Source organism: Silurus meridionalis, chromosome 27 (genome assembly GCF_014805685.1).
Source record: "Silurus meridionalis isolate SWU-2019-XX chromosome 27, ASM1480568v1, whole genome shotgun sequence".
In the NCBI taxonomy this organism is placed as follows: domain Eukaryota; kingdom Metazoa; phylum Chordata; class Actinopteri; order Siluriformes; family Siluridae; genus Silurus; species Silurus meridionalis.
In genome coordinates, this window is record NC_060910.1 from 7,429,737 (window position 1) to 7,451,228 (window position 21,492).

A 21,492-nucleotide genomic window follows, 5' to 3' on the forward strand; every position below is an offset into this window, starting at 1 on the left:
AAGAACACACATGGCTAGAAAAGTGAGGTGTCCCAATACTTTTTGTCTAAAGTGTATAAAGATTGCATTGTCAAATGTATAAAATTTAATAGTTGTTTCTTATTAATGAAGGCAAGTGAAGGAAACAGAGACATAAAGTACGACAAATAGACTTTCAATTGGGACTTAAGCAAAATAGCCCATGGTGGGTGTCACTAACTGACGATCTGCTGTGCTGTGAACAGACTTGTTCATTCACAGGTGATTAGCATTTATCAATACATGCAGATGATTGTAAAGGTTACTGAGGTTTGGAAGGCTGAAGCATTTATTAAAAGCTAAAAAAAAATTTGATCTATGGATAGCTGGGGGAGAAAGAGGGAGGGAATCAAGACATGATCCTTTTACTTGCTATGGTTTTGTTTATTTGATGTAGTCAAAAACCTGAAATTTCTTTTTGAGGACTAAGACACGGTTGCATTTTAATGGAGGAATCAAGAATACTATCATTTAAAGTGGCTGATACTGATCAGGGACATGAACTAACAAGGTAGGTTTGGTTTCATGTTGTCTTTAGAGTTCCCTACAAAAAAAAAAAAAAAAAAGACTGCTTAAGTAAACAGAGAGTGAATGCTAGCTATTCAAACAAAGGCAACACATAGAAATAGGTTTTATAAGAAGAGTATGCCTGGTTGGGCACACCTGCCTTGATAGCTTTTTGAAGGACAGGAATAAAAACTGAGTGTTACTGTGTAATCCTGTAAGACCCCTCGGCTTGACGTCCTCTCACCCCGGCCCTGAAAACTGAAAGAAATAGACATGGACATTTGCTTGACATTGAAATGCTTTCATTTCCACCAGGCCTGTGCAGCCTAATAAGCATTTAGCGAAACTCCCTCCTTTCCTATCTCACTACTTGAGAGCTAACATGACAGTAGGATTTCTTTCGCTCAACATGTCTAGGTCTGCCACTCAGGTCTTTCTGCTGCCCTCTTGCTTCTGAAAGAACCCCTCCTCTTTAGCCCGTCCTCCTCCCAGCCCGGCCTCTGGTTGACCCCCCTTTCCTGAGACGAGCTGTTTCGGGAGACACAGACTGACACAGCTCTTCGGATCGCTCTGTGTCTCCGCTCGACCGGCATGGCGGACGGCTGTTGAGGTGCAGCTGTGGGTTTTCCAGCACTTCCAGCCTGAGCAGCAGCACTCTCACACTGAGCGTTCACAGCACACCCAGATTGAAGCTGAGTTTTTTCTGTGCTCACTTCCTTCCTCTGGGCTCGCAGGATGTGAAGGGTCTGAACGGCCTGCTGCTGCTCCTGCTGGAGAGAGTGCAGCTGATTTGCTGCTTTCTCCCTCTTCTCTGTGCACTCTTTCAGGAGCTCTTCCACAGCATGCAGAAAATCATGGCCATACTGCATTAGGGCTTCATCTCCTAAACACACACACACACACAGGAACACAGGACTGGTAAAAAAAACACACACATCATGCATCAAATAAGTACTTTTTACCTTATATTTTCCGTCGTATACTCTACATCCTATATACAAACTCTACAATTACACCCCTGGAAACACTGGAAAAACCCCAGTGGTAAAAACACCAGTATAATCAGCACACCATGCAAATTCTGGCGCTGACAGTTCCTCAACCACAGCTGCATCCCTTTAGTTCATAACTGTGCACCAATAGCAGCAATATCAATATCCCAGTTACCTACAATAACTTTATTACCACTGTTCAGAAGTATTATTATTACTTTACTATAACATACTTGTGCAGCAGTGTTTATAGCATAAGACAAGAAAGTTAACATACTTTACTCATTCACTCCAAACAACCCTTCAATGCTGCGTTTTAAGCAGAGAGGCTGAGCATGAGACTCAAAAAGGTGGGAGTGTAAATCGAGAGTGGAAGATAAAAGACGAGTTTGTTCAGACGGGGAGAGGTATGCGTCAGGAGAGCTGTAAATCTCTGTCAGGCCTCGGCAATGTCACCTGACTAACAGAGGAAATACTTTCACTGAGGGCTGCAGCTGCTGCATGGAAAACCCCTTAACTCGCTTGCTTTCATGCCACAATGCGTCTCGCGTATGGAAAAGCATTGAAGGAATAAATTACAGGTGTAAGGTGAGATAATGGTATTTTTTTGTGTGGTGGCATTGCAAGCATTCAGGATACATAAAGACTTGAAACTCACAACTCGCATGCAAAAAAAAAATCCGTTTCTAAGAGACAAAGCAAAAAGGAATTCCACTGGTTCAAGCCTAGCTGTAACAGTCCTTTTTAATAGCTGGGCTGCACGTCGCAAAATAAAATAGAGCATAATGTAAATAAGCTTACATTAGCTAGCTACAGGATCATACCAAATTAGTGATGTTAGCCATCTCTGATCTCTGATGTAAAACTTTCCCCCCTGTTATTTAATCACCAAAGCTATGATTAATAACATTCAGCACCTAGGAAGAGTTAGAAAGTTAACTAGTACTGGCTACTATTATTCATGTGATTAACACTATATTGCCAAAAGTATTGCACACAATTGTATAGGATGTCTTTGGATGTGGCAGCATTACATTTTCCCTTCATTTGAACGAGGAGACCCAAACCTGCACAATGATATTGTGCACAAAGTGAGCTCAATGAAGATATGGATTACATGGGTTGGAGTAAAAGATCTTCAGTGTCCTGCATCAAATGTGGACTAATTGTACTAATTTGAATATGGAATATTCAAGAAGCACATTAAGTGTAACTTTATGGCCACCTGCCTAATGTTGTGTTGATCCGCCTTTTGTTGCCAAAACAGTCCTGACCCTACCCCCGTGCACCACTGAGCTTTGGCCGCCCATGACCTTGTTCACCACTGTTCCTTCCTTGGACCACTTTTGATAGATACTGACCACTGCAGACCGGGAACCAAGCTGTAGTTTTAGAGATGCTCTGACCCAGTCATCTAGCCGTCAGAATTTGGTCCGTCAAATGATTACGCTCGCCCATTTTTCCTGCTTCTAACACACCAACTTTGAGGACACAATGTTCACTTGCTGCCTTATAATATCCCACCCACACAAACTGTTGTCTGAATAGGATACTTTTATTGTCTATTTTATGATTTGGAACTCATGAAAGTGATTTTATAAAAGCGTGTCTAAAAAATCATTTTTAGATCAATTTAAGAAGCATTAATGTTATTCAAGAATTCATCGTTACAGCATTAATGTTTATTCATCTCTTCTGCCAGAGATGAATATGATCATTCCCTCCCTCAGAGGAATAGCATTCATTCTGAATGCACTAAAGGACAGAGGCAGTATGGATTCGTCAGGTCTCTAATGCCCTGTGTGAATTTTCAGCGAGTCAGTATCAGCTCACTGGCTGTTAAGTGCCCGAACACATCACCTCTACGTTATAGTGCTACCGTCTGAGATAAGCAGGTTCAGGGGCAGGTCCTTGGATTGACTGACACACTCAGATATGGTGATAACAGGCAAAAGACAAAGGAAAAGCACTAGCTGATAACCGAGCCATTGCAGTCACCTCGAGCTCAATGTATTCTATAGAAAAGTTACACAGCCTGATAAACACTTGTAGCTGGGAAATGAAAAGCTCAGGAGCAGGCACTATCTAGTTTTGAAGTAAATTGTGTTTTTCACCAAGGTGCTTTCATATCTCTGAAACAGTCGGAGCAGATAAATGAAGGTTTGAACAGTCCTTCAGCTTGACATTTCAAAGGTCAGAAGAGACATCTTATCTTGCCTCACTTTCATAATCTAGTGATTCATATCCACGTGATTTTCTTCTGGTGTGATCGGCAAGTTTGGAACAGCATTTCTGGCTTCGCTGCACAACACAAATGGAACTAAATGTAAAAAGATGGTTAAAATTACTCACTTTTTGTAAAATGAGAAGAAACCGTTTCTAGAAAAAGCCAAATAGACTTTTTTAGCAAAACCTGTAAATCTGCTAAAAATTGTGATCCAATCAGCTGATCATATTACAGTGGCATGATACAGGCCAAAGAGCTTCAAAGTAATCTGAGTAACTTTCAAATGTTATTGATCACATACAAATCCATACATTGTATAGATTGTGATGGCTGTTGTGCCAGATGGGTTTGAGTATTTTTGAATATATGAACAGACACAACAGTCACACGGCAAAAACTCATCATCTAGCCAAGACTTACAATTTAATTTCAAACCATAAAAATCTTATTGATCTTATTTTGAAAATAAAATACAGCAGATTGTGTGAGATTATGATTCATTCTAAGATTATTTATCTTTGTTTGTTACTTAGTTCGTATATCTTAAAGTTTTTACTTTATTTTACCTGCAAAATCTACCATCAGAGACATCACTTGAGGTCTTGTATCTTTTAAGACTATATTTTGGGTGTAATAACTGGTTTTAAGGTTGGCCAGTAAAAAATGCTCAATAATCACGCTTAGGACTTTGTTTATTAGTATCATTTATTCGAAATGCTTGTTTTATGTCAACAATAACACATTTATGTACAACCTAATAACACATTATAAGTATACAGTCACCACAAACTCTTTCCACACATTATCCAGTATCATTGTTATTTTTTGTTCTTTCTACAAAGTACTTATGGCTTTTTACTCAGTTGTTCTGTAGTTTGATTTCAGTTTTTCATGTTGAATATCTTTCAGTGTTCAGTAATGACAAAATATATTCAATAATCTTTTATGTTGCAATAAGTATTTTGAGAAGCAGCATGTAATTATTTTGCTTTGTTTTTGCATCTAACAACTATTGCGTTGCAAGATGAATAAATATTAGTTGACAATACGAATGCATGCATGATCTTGATTTTAATAGCAATCTTGTTTTTAGCTCAAATGCTTTGTCTCATTTTAAGACAGAATATAAAATGATGATTCGCAAATTACGAGGAATTCTCTTGTTTAGTAGCTCTGGTTTTAAGATCTTTTCATTGATTAGACTAAATCGACTGTTTTAATACTTCCTTTAAGACATTTTGTTCTTTTTTTAAAGCCTAGATATGTTTTCTTATTTCAAGAAATCTTACCAAGTGTAACTATCTTACTGCACTGGAAGATCATTTGACTTGTTTCGAGTCTGAACCTTTCTAAATCATGCATTCATTTCTTATATTTAGACGATTCTTTTTTGCAGTGCACTAATGTGACACAGTAAATGGCACGAAAATAAAAGTAAAAAAAAAAATAAAAAGTTCTCTGCTCCAGGAGCACCTTGTTTATAAAAGAGGTTAAAGAAAAATGGAAAGACTGGTTGGAGCTGACAGGAAGTCTGCGGTAACCCGTTACAACGGTGGTGAGCAGAAAAGCATCTCAAATTGCCCAAGACATCAACGTTTGAAGCCAGCGCCCTTCAACAGCAAAAGACCACATCGGATTTTACTCCTTACAGCCAAGAACAACAATCTAAAGCTACAGAATGCACAGATTCGCCCAAGCTTGAGTGTTGAAGAACAGAAAAAGACGAGATGACGTTTTTCTAACAGCTATTAAGCAGCTGATGATTAGGTGTGGATAAATCCAGGGGGTTAAAAGACACCAGTGTGGATTATTAGAGGAGTAAAAAAACACTCTTACAGCAAGGGTAAATAGATGTTAGTGAACATGTCATCATGTTAACTCTACTTGCGGACGAGATCAATTTTACAGTTGTATAAAGTAGTTATCTAAAAGACAATAGCTACAAAGCATTCACTGATTCAAAGGATCTGGTCTAGAATGCTTTATTGAATATGAATAATATGTAATTGAGTGTATCAGGAGAGTCAATTATCAGTATAAATTAAAACAAATCTTCCTAATAAAGCATAGAAGACAATAGAAAGGAGCTACGCCTTGCACTTCATTGCCAATCCATTAAAATGACAAATGGGAAGGAGGTATTTCAGTCTGAGTTACGTCCTTGATCGCAAGCTTCAAGTTCTTCCTGGTGCAACTGTAGCCGGCAGATGACTGCCATACTCGCGCTGCTGTTCGCCAGACTGAAAAGAAGATGCTCCAGAAGGCCGCAGAAGTTTCTCTGAGAGGCAACATTATACGGATGATTGAATGCAATGATGCAGCCCGTTCTGCAGAGCCACGTCAGGCCATGAAAAGCCGGCATTCCACCAGCGCGTTGTGTAAATATTTGCCGTCGGAGCAGTTTTGCAGAGAGCGAGCGCTTGGCACAGGGGGTGAGAGAAAGAGAGCAATAGATAGATTTACAGAGAGGGAGAGAGAGAGAAAGGGGTATGAGAGAGGTGTAAGGGAGAAGCAGCACAGGAAAAGCTCTGGGCGGTTAGCGGCTGCCTTGCTCAAGACCACACACACACACATACACACATAAAGTGAGCCCTGAGGAACCAGGGCCACCTAAGGAAAACCTGGAACGGCACAGAGAGAGAAGCGAAGGTGTTTTAGTTGGAAAGCTGATGAAGGCTGCTCATTCCAGTGTTTGGGATGGAAGAAAGTGAAGCAGGGCTTATGTCTTGTGTTTCAGATGGCTTGCGTATGGCTAGGGTGGAAATATAATACAAATAATAATCATCTTTATTTCTGTAGCACCTTTCTAAGGAAGAAGCGGCTTTACAGAACATTCATAAAACTGTAAAGAGTAATAAAAGTAAAAAATTGCTTCATCACAGTTTGTAATAGAGATCACATAAAAAAAAGCATAAATATCAACATCAGACTGGAGAGAGTCTGTGAAGTTTCTGTTAAATTAAATCCACATACACTAGACTGTTAAACATGTTAAATATTAATATAATGAGCGTTTACATGAAAGGAAGCCATGACATTAACAGAAAACAGGCTGCGTTAGTGCTCACATGGATGCCATATGAACTCTTCAAAACAACTAAGATACAGCTACATACAGTCCATGTGTATACAAGTATTTTGATGCTTAATGGAATAAGCCCTATGAACAGTTATAAGCATGATGCATTCTGGGGTAAAAAAAATGTCTTTGTGACAATATATACACAAGAACAAAAGTATCGGGACAACTGATTTTTTTTTAGCCATATGTGGTTCTTCCTTAAACTGTTTTCACAAACGTTGAATCACTGTATAGGATTGTATTGAATCAGTTGTATAGGATGTTTCTGGATTATTCTATCATTTAATATTTCCTTCACTTGAACAAGGAGACCCAATCCTTTTCCAGGATGGCAATGAACCTGTGTACAAAGCCAGCTCCATAAAAATATGCTTTACATGTGTTGAAGAGGAAGATCTTGAGTGGCCTGCTATAGAGCTCTAGTGAACACCTTTGGGACGAATTGGAACTCACCCCAGACCTCCTCAAGCTACATCAGTACCTGACTTTATTAACACCCTTGTGGCTGAATTATCAAAAATATCCAAAACCCCACTCCAAAGTCTAGTGGATCAGTGGAGAATGAAGGTTATTACAACATTATTATAATGGGGACTAAATGTGGATGGGATGCCCAAAAAAACACATTAATCTTATTGCCAGGTGTCTACAAACTGTCTATATATTGTGTATATATATATGTACAGTATATGTACATGGGCTCACACATGCTTATGCTCTCTGTGATTGACATGGAAGACAGAGTATGCCACTGTCCCACCCAAATTTGATCAGTAGACAACACTACCAGGATCTGAATGAATGGTCTCTGGACAATAGGGAAAAGCGATTTATTAGAGGCTTTTATTATATTCCAGGTGCAACAGGTCAAAAGTTCAATAATTTATGTTAAGATTGTGTACATATAAAACGAATTGTTTTGTTTTGTTCCCATAATAAGGCCACTAGCCCTGTAGCTAGTCTCTGATCTGATGAACTGCCTTCAGCTGAATCATTTACACAAAAGCATGTAATTGGATAAGCAGCAACAGAAGATCTGCTACTTGCTTCATGTTCAAAAATGTACATTTTTGAAAATGTTTTTATAGATTATTAGCTCAGCTACAGTATTTGCAAAAATCTTGACAAAAATGTATGATGTGAAATGGGAGAAAGAGCATTTAATGTTTTTTTGTAGACGCGTAGTAACTCTATGAACTGAATTTCACTGAAATCAGTCAGAGACTGGTTTCATTCCACTGCAGTCTATCTGCATGTCCTCTGAATTCAGCAGGGGAGAATAAAAGAAGCATGAGGTGAAGTGTGAACTTTAGAGTGTGCAGGATACAACGTGGGACGTTTGTGTCAGGTGCAGCCACAACCACACAGTCACACAGCCCTGGGTGTCACATTTATTATCCCAGAGTATGCAGTAATAGTGTGTGCATGTGTGTGTGTGTGTGTGTGTGTGTGTGTGTGTGTGTGTGTATGGTTATTAAGGGCTGATGTCAACACTCAAGTTTTCTGAGTGGAGTCTAATCAGGCCTGTGCTGCCACAGGCTCCTATACGGGGAGGTCTGGGCTGCAGTCCATGTCTGTCACACGCCCATAACCACACACCAACACCGAGCACGGATAAATGACTCACACACTCGCAGAACCACACACCATGGCCAACTGCGGTATATCCCCCCCAACCACACACACACACACACACACACATACACACACTCACGTCTTACTAACATTCTGAGGCCCTTTCACTGCTATAATTATTAATGCAGCGAATTAATAATATGCTACACCTAAAGATTTTTATTAATTTTTTTTTCTTAAAGAAAGCTATATCATGTATTCCTATCCTTTGATATGTTTTATATAAAACACACCTCTACACATAAAGAAGACTTTCTTCTCTATTTCACACACATATCCACTCCCTCACTTACTCATTCACTCACAATTTCACGTATTCCGAAGCAAACACACACTCCAGCAAACCGTCTCTCACTCTCTTACTTCCTCTCTCACTCACTCACACACACACTGCCTCATTTCACTCATTCCCTCTCATTCTTTCATTTACTTACTGCCTCCCTCAATGCCTCACCTTCTCCCTCCCACATTTACACATTTCTATCCTTCCTTCCTTCCTTGCACCCCTCCCTCTCTCCAACACCCTTTCAAACCCCCCACATCACGCTCAATGACTCCCTACTCCCCTAACTCCCACACTCCCTCACTCACAGGAGAGAGATGCATTTTTGCACTCACTCTGGGCCACATACCAATCCAGGGCACTGGGGTGCATCAAAATCATTTAAAAAAAACATGCAGTAGTAGTTACATGCAGGGGTGGGCAGTATTTATGATGTTTTTTGTAGTTTACAATATTGTTAAATACTTTGTAAAAAGTCGACATGATGACATCATAGAAATGCCCCCTTCTGATTGGTGCCCACTCAGTATTTTGCATGTTTGTGCATTGTTGAGATCAGAACAGAAAATGTATTCATATGGAAGAAGGTGGTGGAGGTAAGAAAAGTGCAGGCTGCCAGCAAATACTGTCGGTCTTAAATCTTCTTTCTAATAATTCAGGTGTCCAATCAGGTGTCTCTCTCTCTCTCTCTCTCTCTCTCTCTCTCTCTCTCTCTCTCTCTCTCTCTCTATATATATATATATATATATATATATATATATATATATATATATATATATATATATATATACACATACACACACACACACACACACACATATATATATATATATATATATATATATATATATATATATATATATATATATATATATATATATATATATATGTATGATCAAATGTTTATAAAATGTTTAACTACAACATATTTATATAGAAATATAACATAATAGAAAAGGGTTACACTCCCAAGTGTTAAAGTTGTTCACTTTCAACACTTAAAGATATTCGACTGTTACACTCAAATATATTTTTGTACCAATTGTTTTATTTTCATTGCTTATTTTTCATGCTAAATATTTTCCATGGTAGACACTAAGTAAAGAAGTCGTTAAACTCACTTTTTTCCCCATCGGCATTATGGGAGAGGAGGTGGAGGTGGGGGTTTGAGGGCTAAATATTTCACGTTTCTACCTCATATGCAATCTTTTTGCCACGTTTGCCACCTCCAACAATAATAGAAGCTGATATTCTAACAGCGTATTAAAGAATCTGTTAATAGTGAGTGGAAAATGACAGCTGAAACTGGAGCGACTAAATTAGTAAAAGCGTTGGCGTGTTTCTTGAAGGAGGTTTTTTTTTTGTGAGTGGGTGAATGACTGGGTGAGGGGGGTGTTATGGGGGAGGAATGTGACGGCTTTCAGCATTGTGACGAAATGTCCCTGACTGCTGCAGTAATTTTCTCCCCCATCTGTGTGAAAGCATGTACGATTCCACTACCAGCTGTTGTCTGTGTTCGCAATGGAAAACTAAACGCCAATTGTATTAGGAGCAGGCTGATTCTGGCATGAAGGAGTAGCAGGATAAATGTGACCGAGATGCAGCAGAGAGGAGTGTATTAAACATTCGGCTTACATGTTTAAAACAAATACGCAGATTTAAAGCCGCACCTAGGTAGTAGGCCTTTTCCCCTCATCTGCTCATTTTCATAGAGAAATGTGTTTAAGAGAATATAGACCAGGTGTATTCTGTTTAGTAGGCAGGGTACTGAAATGTACAAAAATACATTGAGAATAATAGGAGTAAAAAATGGTGCTGGGACTCAATTGCCAAGAAATGTTTATGTCCTGATGTTATGTTACAAAAGATACAGACTTTAATGCTGTGTTGTTTAAAGCCTAATGTAAATTGAGCCTGAAGTGAGAGAAAAATAATGAAAAAATATGAGCAAGTCAAAGCCAACAAACTTTTAAGGAGGATTATAGTCTTTGTTTGTCCTGACTTTCCATAGCTATATGTGCTTTTCCTAAACTTTTACCCCAAAATTGGAGGCACACAATTGTATTGTCTTATGTAGTTACTATATTTTTCCCTCACTTAAACTAGGAGACAGTCTACACCTTACATTAACTGCCTCACATTACTAACATCCTTGTGACTGAATTAGTACAAATCTCCAAATATAGATACAGTATCTCACAAAAGTAAGCACACCCCTCACATTTCAGCAAGCATTTTAGCATTACTTCCCAAGGGACAATAATTAAACTATATCTATTTTAGAGTAGTCAATATGCAGCTTGTAGCAGTACTGATTTACTGTACATGCAGCCATTATTGTCCATGGTGACATGCAGCCATTATACATCATGTACATGTAACCATGCAAAGCCATGTCCTCTTTATCATGTTCATGTTTTTGTCTGTGTGTATGTATGTATATATGTATATATTATTATTATTATTATTATTGTGTGTGCATCTCTTTATATTTAATTTTCTTCATTGCCCAGAATTCCTCATTTGCAAAATATTACATCAAGTCAAAGTCAGCGGTTATTTTTTATGATCAGTATTAAACATAGGCTCTTTCTATAAGCTGTAGCACGAGATGACAGGAATCTGTTTAGGGATGCCGTTACCAGCCGTGAAAATCATTACTCAGAAATGGAAGAAACAGGCGCAAAGGAACGGAAGAAAAAAAAAGATGACTGTTCATCATTCTAAAGTAAGGGTATGCAAATATTTGTGCTATACTGTATACTGTAACAATAAAGTACTTAGCTTTGCTTCACCTTTGGCACAAATCACAATACTGGAATAACTGTGGGAATTTTCGAGGTCATCATTCAAAAGCTTAACACCCGTAGGATCACCAGCTGAATAGGGCTTAGAAGAAGATTTCAGTTTAACAGCAAAATAAAGACATAGTGAAGGTGAAAGACAAAGACGGAGAGATAGAGAGTGTAAGACAGGCATTGATCCACCTTCTCTCTTTGAAGGGCCGAAGGCATCCACCGCTTCTACTATCTGCGCCAAGTTGCTCTTAAAAGCTGACAGGAAGCGGTGAAGTGCAGCCTCTGACGCTGTGCTCCTCAGATCCTCGTAACATGAAAGGACATCTGGGAAAAAATTGAAAAAAAAGAAGGAAAGAAGTGAGAAGAGTGGAGAAAGAGCCTGCTGTATCAAGCAGAATGGCTGAGATGTGCGCATTTAAATTTATTTCAAAACACAGAGGAGCTGCCATATTTGCAATTCTATGTGAAGAGTGTTCAGTGAAAATTACACACTGACACCAGATAAAAATGCACAGCAGTTTAAAAATGCCCATCATTTTTTTTAATTAATCCAGTATAAAATCCACACCAGTTTAAAACCAGTTTAAAAAGTTGACACCAGTTGACACACAGGAACTGTTTGAATTAAGTGAATATGAAGTGAATATGGATTTATGAAGGAGTTCATTCTATTACAGCAACACTACGTTTTTTATTAGGAATGTAGTTTTAGCCTTGAACTGCTTTTTTTAGTTAACATTGCTTTCCAAGCTTTCAGTCTGTCCTGTTAGCTTTGTCTGAGCCACTTAGTGAGATCATACAGGAAGATTATTTTTGGACTCTTTTCTGGCCACAAGCTTTAAAATGTTGGAGATTACAATCTGATTGGCTGTCTACATTTATGTTTGTACAGTACAAGGTTTGTGCATCTCTGTGTAAATGTACAAATGTGTCGGTTTCATTTTAAATGCTGTGACCCGGAAAAAATACAGCTTCAAAAAGCAAAATAAGGCCAAAACAACGTGTCTTGTAAATGTGTGAAAAGGTCCAAGGCTGATTTTTTCCCCATCTGTTAGATTGCCTCTTTCTCTAAAACTAGATGCCATGTTTAGTGACAATACATGCCAGACTGGTCAATGCCAGATGTCTGTCTTAGAAAAAGACCAGAGAAAATGTGGTCTTGCACTTTTAATATGTAAGATGTTAAAAGCTATAGACCCTCCACACCCATTGTACTAATGATGTTCCAGAGCTCTGGTAAGCACAACGGACAGCAGATCTGTGGTGACCTCATATGTCTCTTACAGCTGTGTTTCCCCAAGCCAAGCCTCAGGAAATCCACAGTGTCCAAATGATTTGCTCTGTCTTAGTTACGGAATGGCTTCACTAAATGGATGGTAAAATGCTGACAGACCGAATGGTTAGAACATGAACTTATATAAAAATCTACATGAACATGAGATAATAGACTGTGAAACACAGGCCTAGCCTAAGGACCTCTAAAGAGTTATACATTTTTATATACAATAATTGTTCAATGTTAATAACAAAGATGATTTGTCATATACTGAACTACACTACACTGTAATCCTTCAAGAAGCACATGTTGGTGTCTGCGAAATGGACTTACTGCAAAAAAGTTTTTTTTTAAATCACTTGCTTCCAATCACACACTTACAAAAACACACACACAGACACTCTCACAAATGCTAGATATACAGTTTGATTGCTTGCTCCAGGTGTGATGCAATCTGTAACAGAGCAGAACTGTTGACCATCTGTTGACAGAATCGGGGGAGGAAAATGCTCTACATTATGCAGAGGCAAAGCAGGAGGTCCCACATTAGGCGTCTAATGAGGGGTTATGTGTGCCAGTGAAATGGAGTGGAGAAGCACTAGGGGATATATATATATATATATATATATATATATATATATATATATATATATATATATGCTCAATTACAAAAACAAATGCATGTTATTCAGGTGCAAGATTCAGCTTATTTACCACACAAACAAAGGACTCACACACACACACACACACACACGGGCGTAGACTGACACATCTATATACACACACTGTGGTATGCATGCCGCTCCCCACAGCACTTTGTTTTCATCACCTCCTGAATGGCTTCGCTGAGTAGCTGTTCTCATATACGGCTGCAGACTCTCACACATGCCAAAACAAGAGAAACAAATGCACACGGAAAAAACACTATACACATCACTATTAGTTTGAAATGTTCCCAGTATTCATCCAAGCTGCTAATAAAAAAAAAGAAAACATTAGGTAGCTCAGAGACACTATCATATACACAGTAGTATATAGTATGAAGTGTATGCATGTTTATGCAAATACAGTGTGTATATATATGTGTGTGTGTGTGTGTGTGTGTGTGTGTGTGTGTGTGTGTGTGTGTGTGTGTGTTTTATATCATTTTTCATTTAGGCAAGTGTGTGATAAAATAAAATCCCATCCTTCTGCAAATCCACAGTCAGCAGGATCAATATTACCAACCAGCAGTGTCCTGATTATGTGGTTTGTTCTAAGCAGAAATAGCTGATGTCTGGAATTGCATGTTTGCGGGCGGCAGGTAGACACAATTACTCTTTCCAGAAAATGTTCACGCTAAGATGATGCACTGCTTATTTTTATTATTATTATTTTTCTTGTTTTTTTTTTATCACATGCTGCATTTATAAAGGCAAACAATTGCCTAGAACAGCATTTTGTGTAAGTTGGGCAAAAAGCACAGATAATTGTGTTTGCTGTTAAGGTGCTTGATGCTACAGTATCCCATTTTGCCCAGCATGCTTTGGAAAGAAACACCAAATGGTTGAAGAATGGGTTAGTTGTCACTCGAGTCACGCAGTTCCATCCTTCAAAAGCCTGTGATGGCCTACTGATGCCATTTCTGATTGCAGTCTTGAATGGTGTGCGACACTGATTGACATATTGACACAGCAAACTACAGCTCTGTGGTAGTTATTTGCAATCTTATGGTTTGTGCACAAAAGTGCCTCAAGGTGGTCCATACACAAGGAGCTGGATAGTGTAGCCTTGGCATAGACATGGCAAAAGCACTATTTATTCAGTTTACAGAAAAAAATTAAAATTGCTATTTTGTTCAATATATGTTATATGTACAGCTCATATATGCGTTTAGTTTGTTATAGACTATGTACGGAATAAAACAATATAATGCATTCTGGAAAATAATGAACAAAGTCATGCAACTTGTGTATGAGCTGTAATGAATGGACATCCGGTGTCACCAGATGAAGATGTGTTTGCATTGGGCCTGGTTCCTCTCAAGGTTTTATCCTCATGCCATCACAGGGACTTTTTACTTGCCAGATTCACCATGGGCTTGCTTATTAAGCAGAAAAGAAACAAACATATTTTTTTATTACTGCTTTATCTGTGTAAAGCTGCGTTGAGACATGTAAAAGTGCTATACAAATAAAACTAAATTGAATTTAACTGAATTGGATTGTCCCAAGCCAAGTTATCTGTTAACCCACTCTAAAGAAGATTTTTATCACATGCCCTGAAGTGTTATTCTTCTTAGTTCACAGCACTTTTCCTGTAGATCTTCTGATTAAGGTAAAAAAAAAATGCATTGTATTTTTCTATCCATTTAGAAAAGTTATCATTTACATTGTAGCTATAAATCATAAAAAATAACTTTGACAATGTAAGTTTTTTTGTCCTGAATACTTCCAAAGCACTGGAGACCCCTTCCATAAATGGTATTTAAACCTCTACAGAAAGCTTCACAATAGAAGAGAAGAGAAAGTAAAGTCCCTGTAAATGAGCTGTTTTTTAAAAAAAAAGTGTTTATTGTGTTTAAATGCATTGCGCTTGGCACTACTACTACTCTTGCTGTTAGACATCACTAAAGACAGCACTATGGTATAAATTCAGGTAAATGCCATTAAACTGTTTATCAGAAAACAAGTTAATAATACTGTGACTTTATGTTGTAGGGTAAACTGCTTGGTATATAGGAGTTCTCTATATATGTGTTGCATTAATACTGTAGTGAATTAATTCTGTAATACTTAAGACTGAAGGTGAGATAACGCCACAACCAACCAATTCAGAGGATGAATTTTTTCTCCTGTAAAATCATAAAACATGACATCCTATTTATAACACGGGCTTATTTGCATTCTTTTTGGGCAATTAGTATTATTTACCTTGCAGTGGAACACACAGACTCTGAGAGATGTTTTCCTGGAAGGCGTGATAAGCCTGTCGGATTCCCTGGACAAGCTCCTCAATGGTCCGGACCTGCAGGCTGTACAAGCTTCTATGGAAGTCCAACTCAGCCTCGAGCGCTTCCACCTTCACCATCAGAACAGAAGACAAAAATATGCATCTTCAAGAGAAAGCCAAAAGCCCAGATGGTGTTTTGAGGAAGATGACTTTTAATGAAAAGCAGATGCTTCTTTGAAGTTCTGGATTCTAGCAAATGTCTTGCAGCACGTTCAGAAAGGACTCTTCTAAAGGATAAAGGTCAGAGGCTATTGTGACCATGCCTTGATAAAAGGCAATCACAACATCTCATGAAAATAAAAAAGTCTCACAGTACACAGGGACGGGGCTTCTTATAAGTGTGTATTTGCTCACTCTATCTCACAAACACCAGGTCGTTAAAAATGCATAATGGGCCCATAACCCGGAGTCAGGAGGCGCCTGGGTGATGCTGCTCCTGACTGTAGAGAGGCGTCACAACAAGTGTTGCATTAATCATCGTGTTTCCCCTGGTCAGGGAGAGTGTATCATGAATGATTCATGGCTTAGCCTGTCCTGTGCTACAATACAGAGGCACAATCAAGACTCTTTTCCTGAAATAACAGTTTTGATTGACCCTGAAGTTGTACCGGGAGGCTTAGACAGAAACGACCACGCTCAGGTTATTTTAGTATGAAATATTGATTGCCATTGACAGACTGTTAGCATACAGTGCGGGGTAGATTACCACAAAGTGGAGGCATGAGCTTGGGTTTTGGCAGCGAGAACAGGAAACGGAAGGTATGAAAAAGAAGAAAGATGGAAAAAGACAGGAATTAACAAGGATAACTGACACAAAAGCATGACCACGACCACCCTGCTGGGTGCAGAGGAAAACGAAAGAGCCAGACAAATGCAGATGAGCCAATACAGCTGTGAGCCAGTCTCCCTCCTTCTCCTGGTTCTTTCTCTCAGCACACTCACCTGCTGTTGGGCCATCAGTACAGAGTAATTGGCGGCTCGGCTCAGGGCCTGGGCGGCACGTCTTGCACGTTGGAGGGGTGCTCCTCTGGGAAAAGCTGGCAGCACTGCCAGAATGTTCTCCACCTCCAGCTCGTGAATAACCCGCTGCTCTGGGGCGGCCTGCAAACACACATTCACACTGAGCTATAGACTGTAAGCCAAAACATTTTTCTTTTGCTGAGGGGGCTGATACTTTTGGGAGATTATAAAACAATGTAGTAAAACAGAACTGCCCTCAGAACGATCTGCACCTTAATTGGCTTCTATCAAGTAAATAAAGTACCATGAAGGTAGAAACCTCTATACATCATTTTCCATGCACCCGTAGATATCTGAATGAGCTTTTAATAAGCATTTGAAGTCAGGAAGCAATCAATCGTACACAGTTTGTCCTTGACAGTAATGTAAATGTGCATTGTTAATTATTTCTGGCCATCACAAAAGCTCATGGCAAGGAATAAAACACAACCAGAATTTGATTTGTGAGGTCAGACTGACATCCAGAATTCTAATCCTACATTATGTCTACTGTGATCTCTCTGGGGCATTCAATACACTCCAACACACAAATATATTAGCAGGGCTTTGAGTATAATTCTGTATTCAAGTTCTTCATGGTCAATTTCAAATCTGCGACTTTCTGCGAAGGGTAAAACCACTGAACTACGCCTGCTGACAGGATTCTGTCTACTGTGCCTCCTGATCCACAAAGCATCAGGAAACAGTATATCTTTGGGCGAGTCAAGTGAATCTGCTTAGTCCTTGGAAAAATGAGACAGTGGGCTGGTTCAGGTCCTCATCTGACACATTTACTTTGATGAATTATTCAATAATGAAGAGAGTTGCGCCGCAAGAGATCTTATCAGCCCTTATTCATGGACACCACCAAATGCATCCAAACAGCCTTTGGTGCATACCATGCTATTTTACTTTTTTGGATGAGATTCATGTTTGTGATGTTTTTATATCAATCATCATTTACTATCAAACAACTTGGCAATCAAAATGGCATCCACACAGACGCATACAATGGTGTGTTTGTCCATGATCAAAACGAATTCCCTCAGTAATGTACTATTCTTATTGAAATAACTACTTGGCTGACTGGATACACATAACTGAATGTAAGGGGAGAGTCAAATTTGGAGTACAGTTGCTCCACTTCTCATGGAAGGGTCGTCACTGTGTCTGTAAATCAGACTCTATGAGGGTTAGTCATGTGAGGAATCTGTCAGTGAAATGCCTCAGCAGTATGATCATTTGTCTGGATAAATGTAGCAGAGGTGAGGGTTAAAAGCCTGTTCCTTCACTGTTTACAGTAACAGAGCACTACAGGGCCTCAGGCTGTTTAGCGGGATATGAATAAACACCATCCATTGCTTTGACAAGGCTTAGCTGTACATTTACATCGCACATGGCGTGAACACTCCCCGGAATCCCGATGGGAGTGCAACACAACATGCAAATGAACCTGTCAATCATTTTATGTGCTACTTGTGTCTTTCAAGAGGACAAGTGAACAAATGTCATTGCAAAAAAATGTCTAAAAGGCACAGAATGACATTTGGTTAAATTGTAAAATGTTATAAAGGTTAATGGAGAATATTTATCAGCTTCAAAAAGTTGAATACAAACCTTTTAACTGATATAACATTGTTTTTCCTCATAATAACACATTAGCATATAATTGGCAAATTGTTGTTGCCAAAATTGAAAAAATCTTTATGCATGATGCTATAAATAAATTGATTTCTTTTTATGTGCCTAAAGGTATAAAAACTTTTTAACTTAACTGGGTGTTGATTTGAATGTTAATCTTCTGGATTAATTTTGGATAATTATAATTGCACATTAATGTAAATTCAAAGCATATTCTTGTTTATCTTGTTTAAGGAACACTTTTTTAAATTAAAGTACAATAACAAAACAAAAAAACACTACAGTCCATGAAGTCTAATATATATATATATATATATATATATATATATATAAATTAATCTATATATTTTAATGGTTTTTTTCATAAGTACAGTATATTTGTGTCTTTAATGACAGTACCAATCAACTGACAAAGTACCCACTATGACAACAAAAATAACAAATACCCACTATGCCTACGGCCTACCTGAATAGATATCAGCAAAATGGATGCAAATGCAGTGAATTTATTTTTTGTTCATTTGTTTTTACTTTAGTTAGTTATATTTGTTGCTGTGTCTGAGTTGAGCTTTGAAAAGGACTCATTAACTTTCTTTAAATGATCCTGGTAAACTGACTTCAGAGATAAGTTAACAATTTGGCACATTGGAGACAAAACTGCACAACCACATGAGGCAAATGCTTAAAAAAAAGAAAAAAACTACCATGAATAATTGATTTAAACACCACAACGTCCCACTGGATTCAATAATGTAACGTCTAGAATAGCAAGCTATAATCTGCAGTCTATAAACTCCTCAACTGAAGGCTGTCACGTAGCTCCCACTCCTGAATCATGCAGAAGCCACTGCTGTATCCTTAGACATGCATCTCTAAGTCTATTAATATGATAAGCTGCAGCATCAGGAACTATCAACACACAAGTCATAGATAAGACAGTAACAGGACCTGTCGCAGGTATTTCAGTGTTCATGTCAGGTCTCATGGCTTAGTGAACTCTTTCTTTTTCAGTTTTTTTAATTCATTGCTTGTTTTCTTTCCTTGTTATGCATTCATTACCATAATTTCATCACTCTTCCTATAACAAAAGCTTCTATTTCGTTCCCTGTAGAGATGCCCCTGTTGGTGGATGGACTGTACACCAGCTTGTTTACACCTGCACAGCAGGTCATTTTACCCATGAGCCAATTAGGTCCTAATTAAATGCTGGGTGCACCAGTACAGCTCGCTTAGTCCTGATCCGATGAGCTACTTTGATCTCTTTTGACAGATAAGGTGTCTGCTCCACAGCCTAAACCTCCACTTGGAGAAAATCCAGTTCATTAAAACAAAGGATTTTTGAGAGATGGGGGTGGGGATATTTATGGTTAAAGAAGCTCAAGTGTTTGGGATTTTATAATGATCGTCTCATGTGAGTTTGGGTTTATTTATTTTTTTGGCTCAGACAGCGAAGGTTGGCAGCAAGAGGATACAGCTGCTGCAGGATTACTAATCCAAATCAATCAGTCCATTGTTCTGCACAACACTGCCTGATTCCAGCTTACTCAGACACCAAGTGATGTAATGACACTATTAACCACGTGCCAGCTTTTCAAACTGCAAAACTGCACTTAATTTAGTGTTTAGTTCCTAATTTGTTAAGGGTTCGTAACAGAGTGTACTTATCTTATTGAGTGAAATTATGTGGAGTTATGATTACAAACATTACACAAATAGTGATTTAAATATGTTTTGCATATGGGCAAAGGCGAGCTGAGATCTCCAAGAGCCTTCCAGAAAAGTAATCAGCAACTAGCCACATATGGGTTAAATAACTATAAATAAAGGTGGTGAGAAACTTCAAGCCACTGTTCGTAAACAATATGAACACAATTTTTAATGAATACACAGAAATGTGAGCTGAATAATGAGCAGAGGTGGAATAAAGAAAGTAATAAAATATTCTACTCAAGTAAAACTAAAACTTTTACTTCAATGAAATTTTACTTAAGTTACCAGTCAAAAAATTACTCAATTAAAAATAAAAAGTAGCTCATATAAAATTTACTCAGAGTAAAATTCTTATTAACAGTGGGGGTATGGTGAGGGATTCTAGTGCAGTTTGAAAAATACAAGGCGATTACATTTTAAACTATTTGTATTCTACTCAAGGAACACCATTACAATTTAGTCCAAAAAACATTTCAGTTCATGACTTGAGACTAATGTGAGTTTTACACTTTTGCAGCAAAAAAAAAACAACCTCCTGTTACATTGTCATTTATAATAATGAGAAGTCGCAAACACGTTCATAATTTAGACAGTGAGCGCACGCATTTTCTACAGTGATGAATCAAAATGCTGTGATTGGACACTGAATTCTCAACAAAAGTGTGTAATCGGTTATACAGTAATGCTCAAATCTAATGCAACATCAGCAGATCTACTCTAAAATATAACACACATTAATTTCATATAACACAGATTGTAAAACTGGTAATGCGGCTAGCTTAATTTTGCATTGACAATTTGACCCCAAGTGTTTTTTTTCCCTCTTTGCATAATATTGCACAGGAGCTTGTCATGAGGCACATCCAAAGGCATCCTATACAATTGTGTGCCTCCAACTTTGTGGTAACAGTTTGGGGAAGAACCACATATAGCTGGAAAATCACATATGGCTGGAAAAGTCAGTTGTCCCAATACTTTTGTTCATATAGTGTATAAACAGTCTGTAATTCTTCTTCCTCAATCTTAGCTAAAATGCCTCACATTACATGGTCATCGCATGTGACAATAGGAGATTGCGAGGTCTAATTTTCCGTGACTGTGAGTCCATAGTGAGCTAAATTGACCGGGTGGGAAAGATGGCGTTTCATTGTTCTCATGTCAACCACAGTAACACTAACAAATCATGGGTGTCTATGAGCTTATGTATGGAGAAAATGTATTGATACTACTTTCCTCAGAGTGTGTTCCATTGCCCTGAGATGCAGCAAAAGGGGCAGTTTGACAAAATATTGTGATTTCACGTCTGGTGGATGAAGTTAGCCATAATCCCCTC

At 38.3% G+C, this 21,492-nt stretch overlaps 1 protein-coding gene across 8 annotated transcripts in view; it reads right to left on the reverse strand.

Moving 5' to 3' along the window:
- Positions 1 to 381: 381 nt before the first annotated feature.
- Positions 382 to 21,492, reverse strand: part of LOC124381017 — a 73,625-nt gene continuing 52,514 nt past the window's right edge. For 3 of the 8 annotated variants that reach the window (XM_046842382.1, XM_046842378.1, XM_046842379.1), the window contains 5 exons: positions 16,752 to 16,910; positions 15,731 to 15,878; positions 11,732 to 11,866; positions 11,540 to 11,623; positions 382 to 1,408 (listed from right to left, as the gene is read on the reverse strand). In XM_046842382.1, coding sequence (XP_046698338.1) covers positions 939 to 1,408; positions 11,540 to 11,623; positions 11,732 to 11,866; positions 15,731 to 15,878; positions 16,752 to 16,910 — 996 coding nt within the window. In that variant the 3' untranslated portion in view covers positions 382 to 938. Of the gene's footprint in view, positions 1,409 to 6,339; positions 6,366 to 11,539; positions 11,634 to 11,731; positions 11,867 to 15,730; positions 15,879 to 16,751; positions 16,911 to 21,492 lie in introns of those variants that run through there. The other 5 variants (XR_006924764.1, XM_046842383.1, XR_006924765.1 and 2 more) reach the window with 5 other exon arrangements.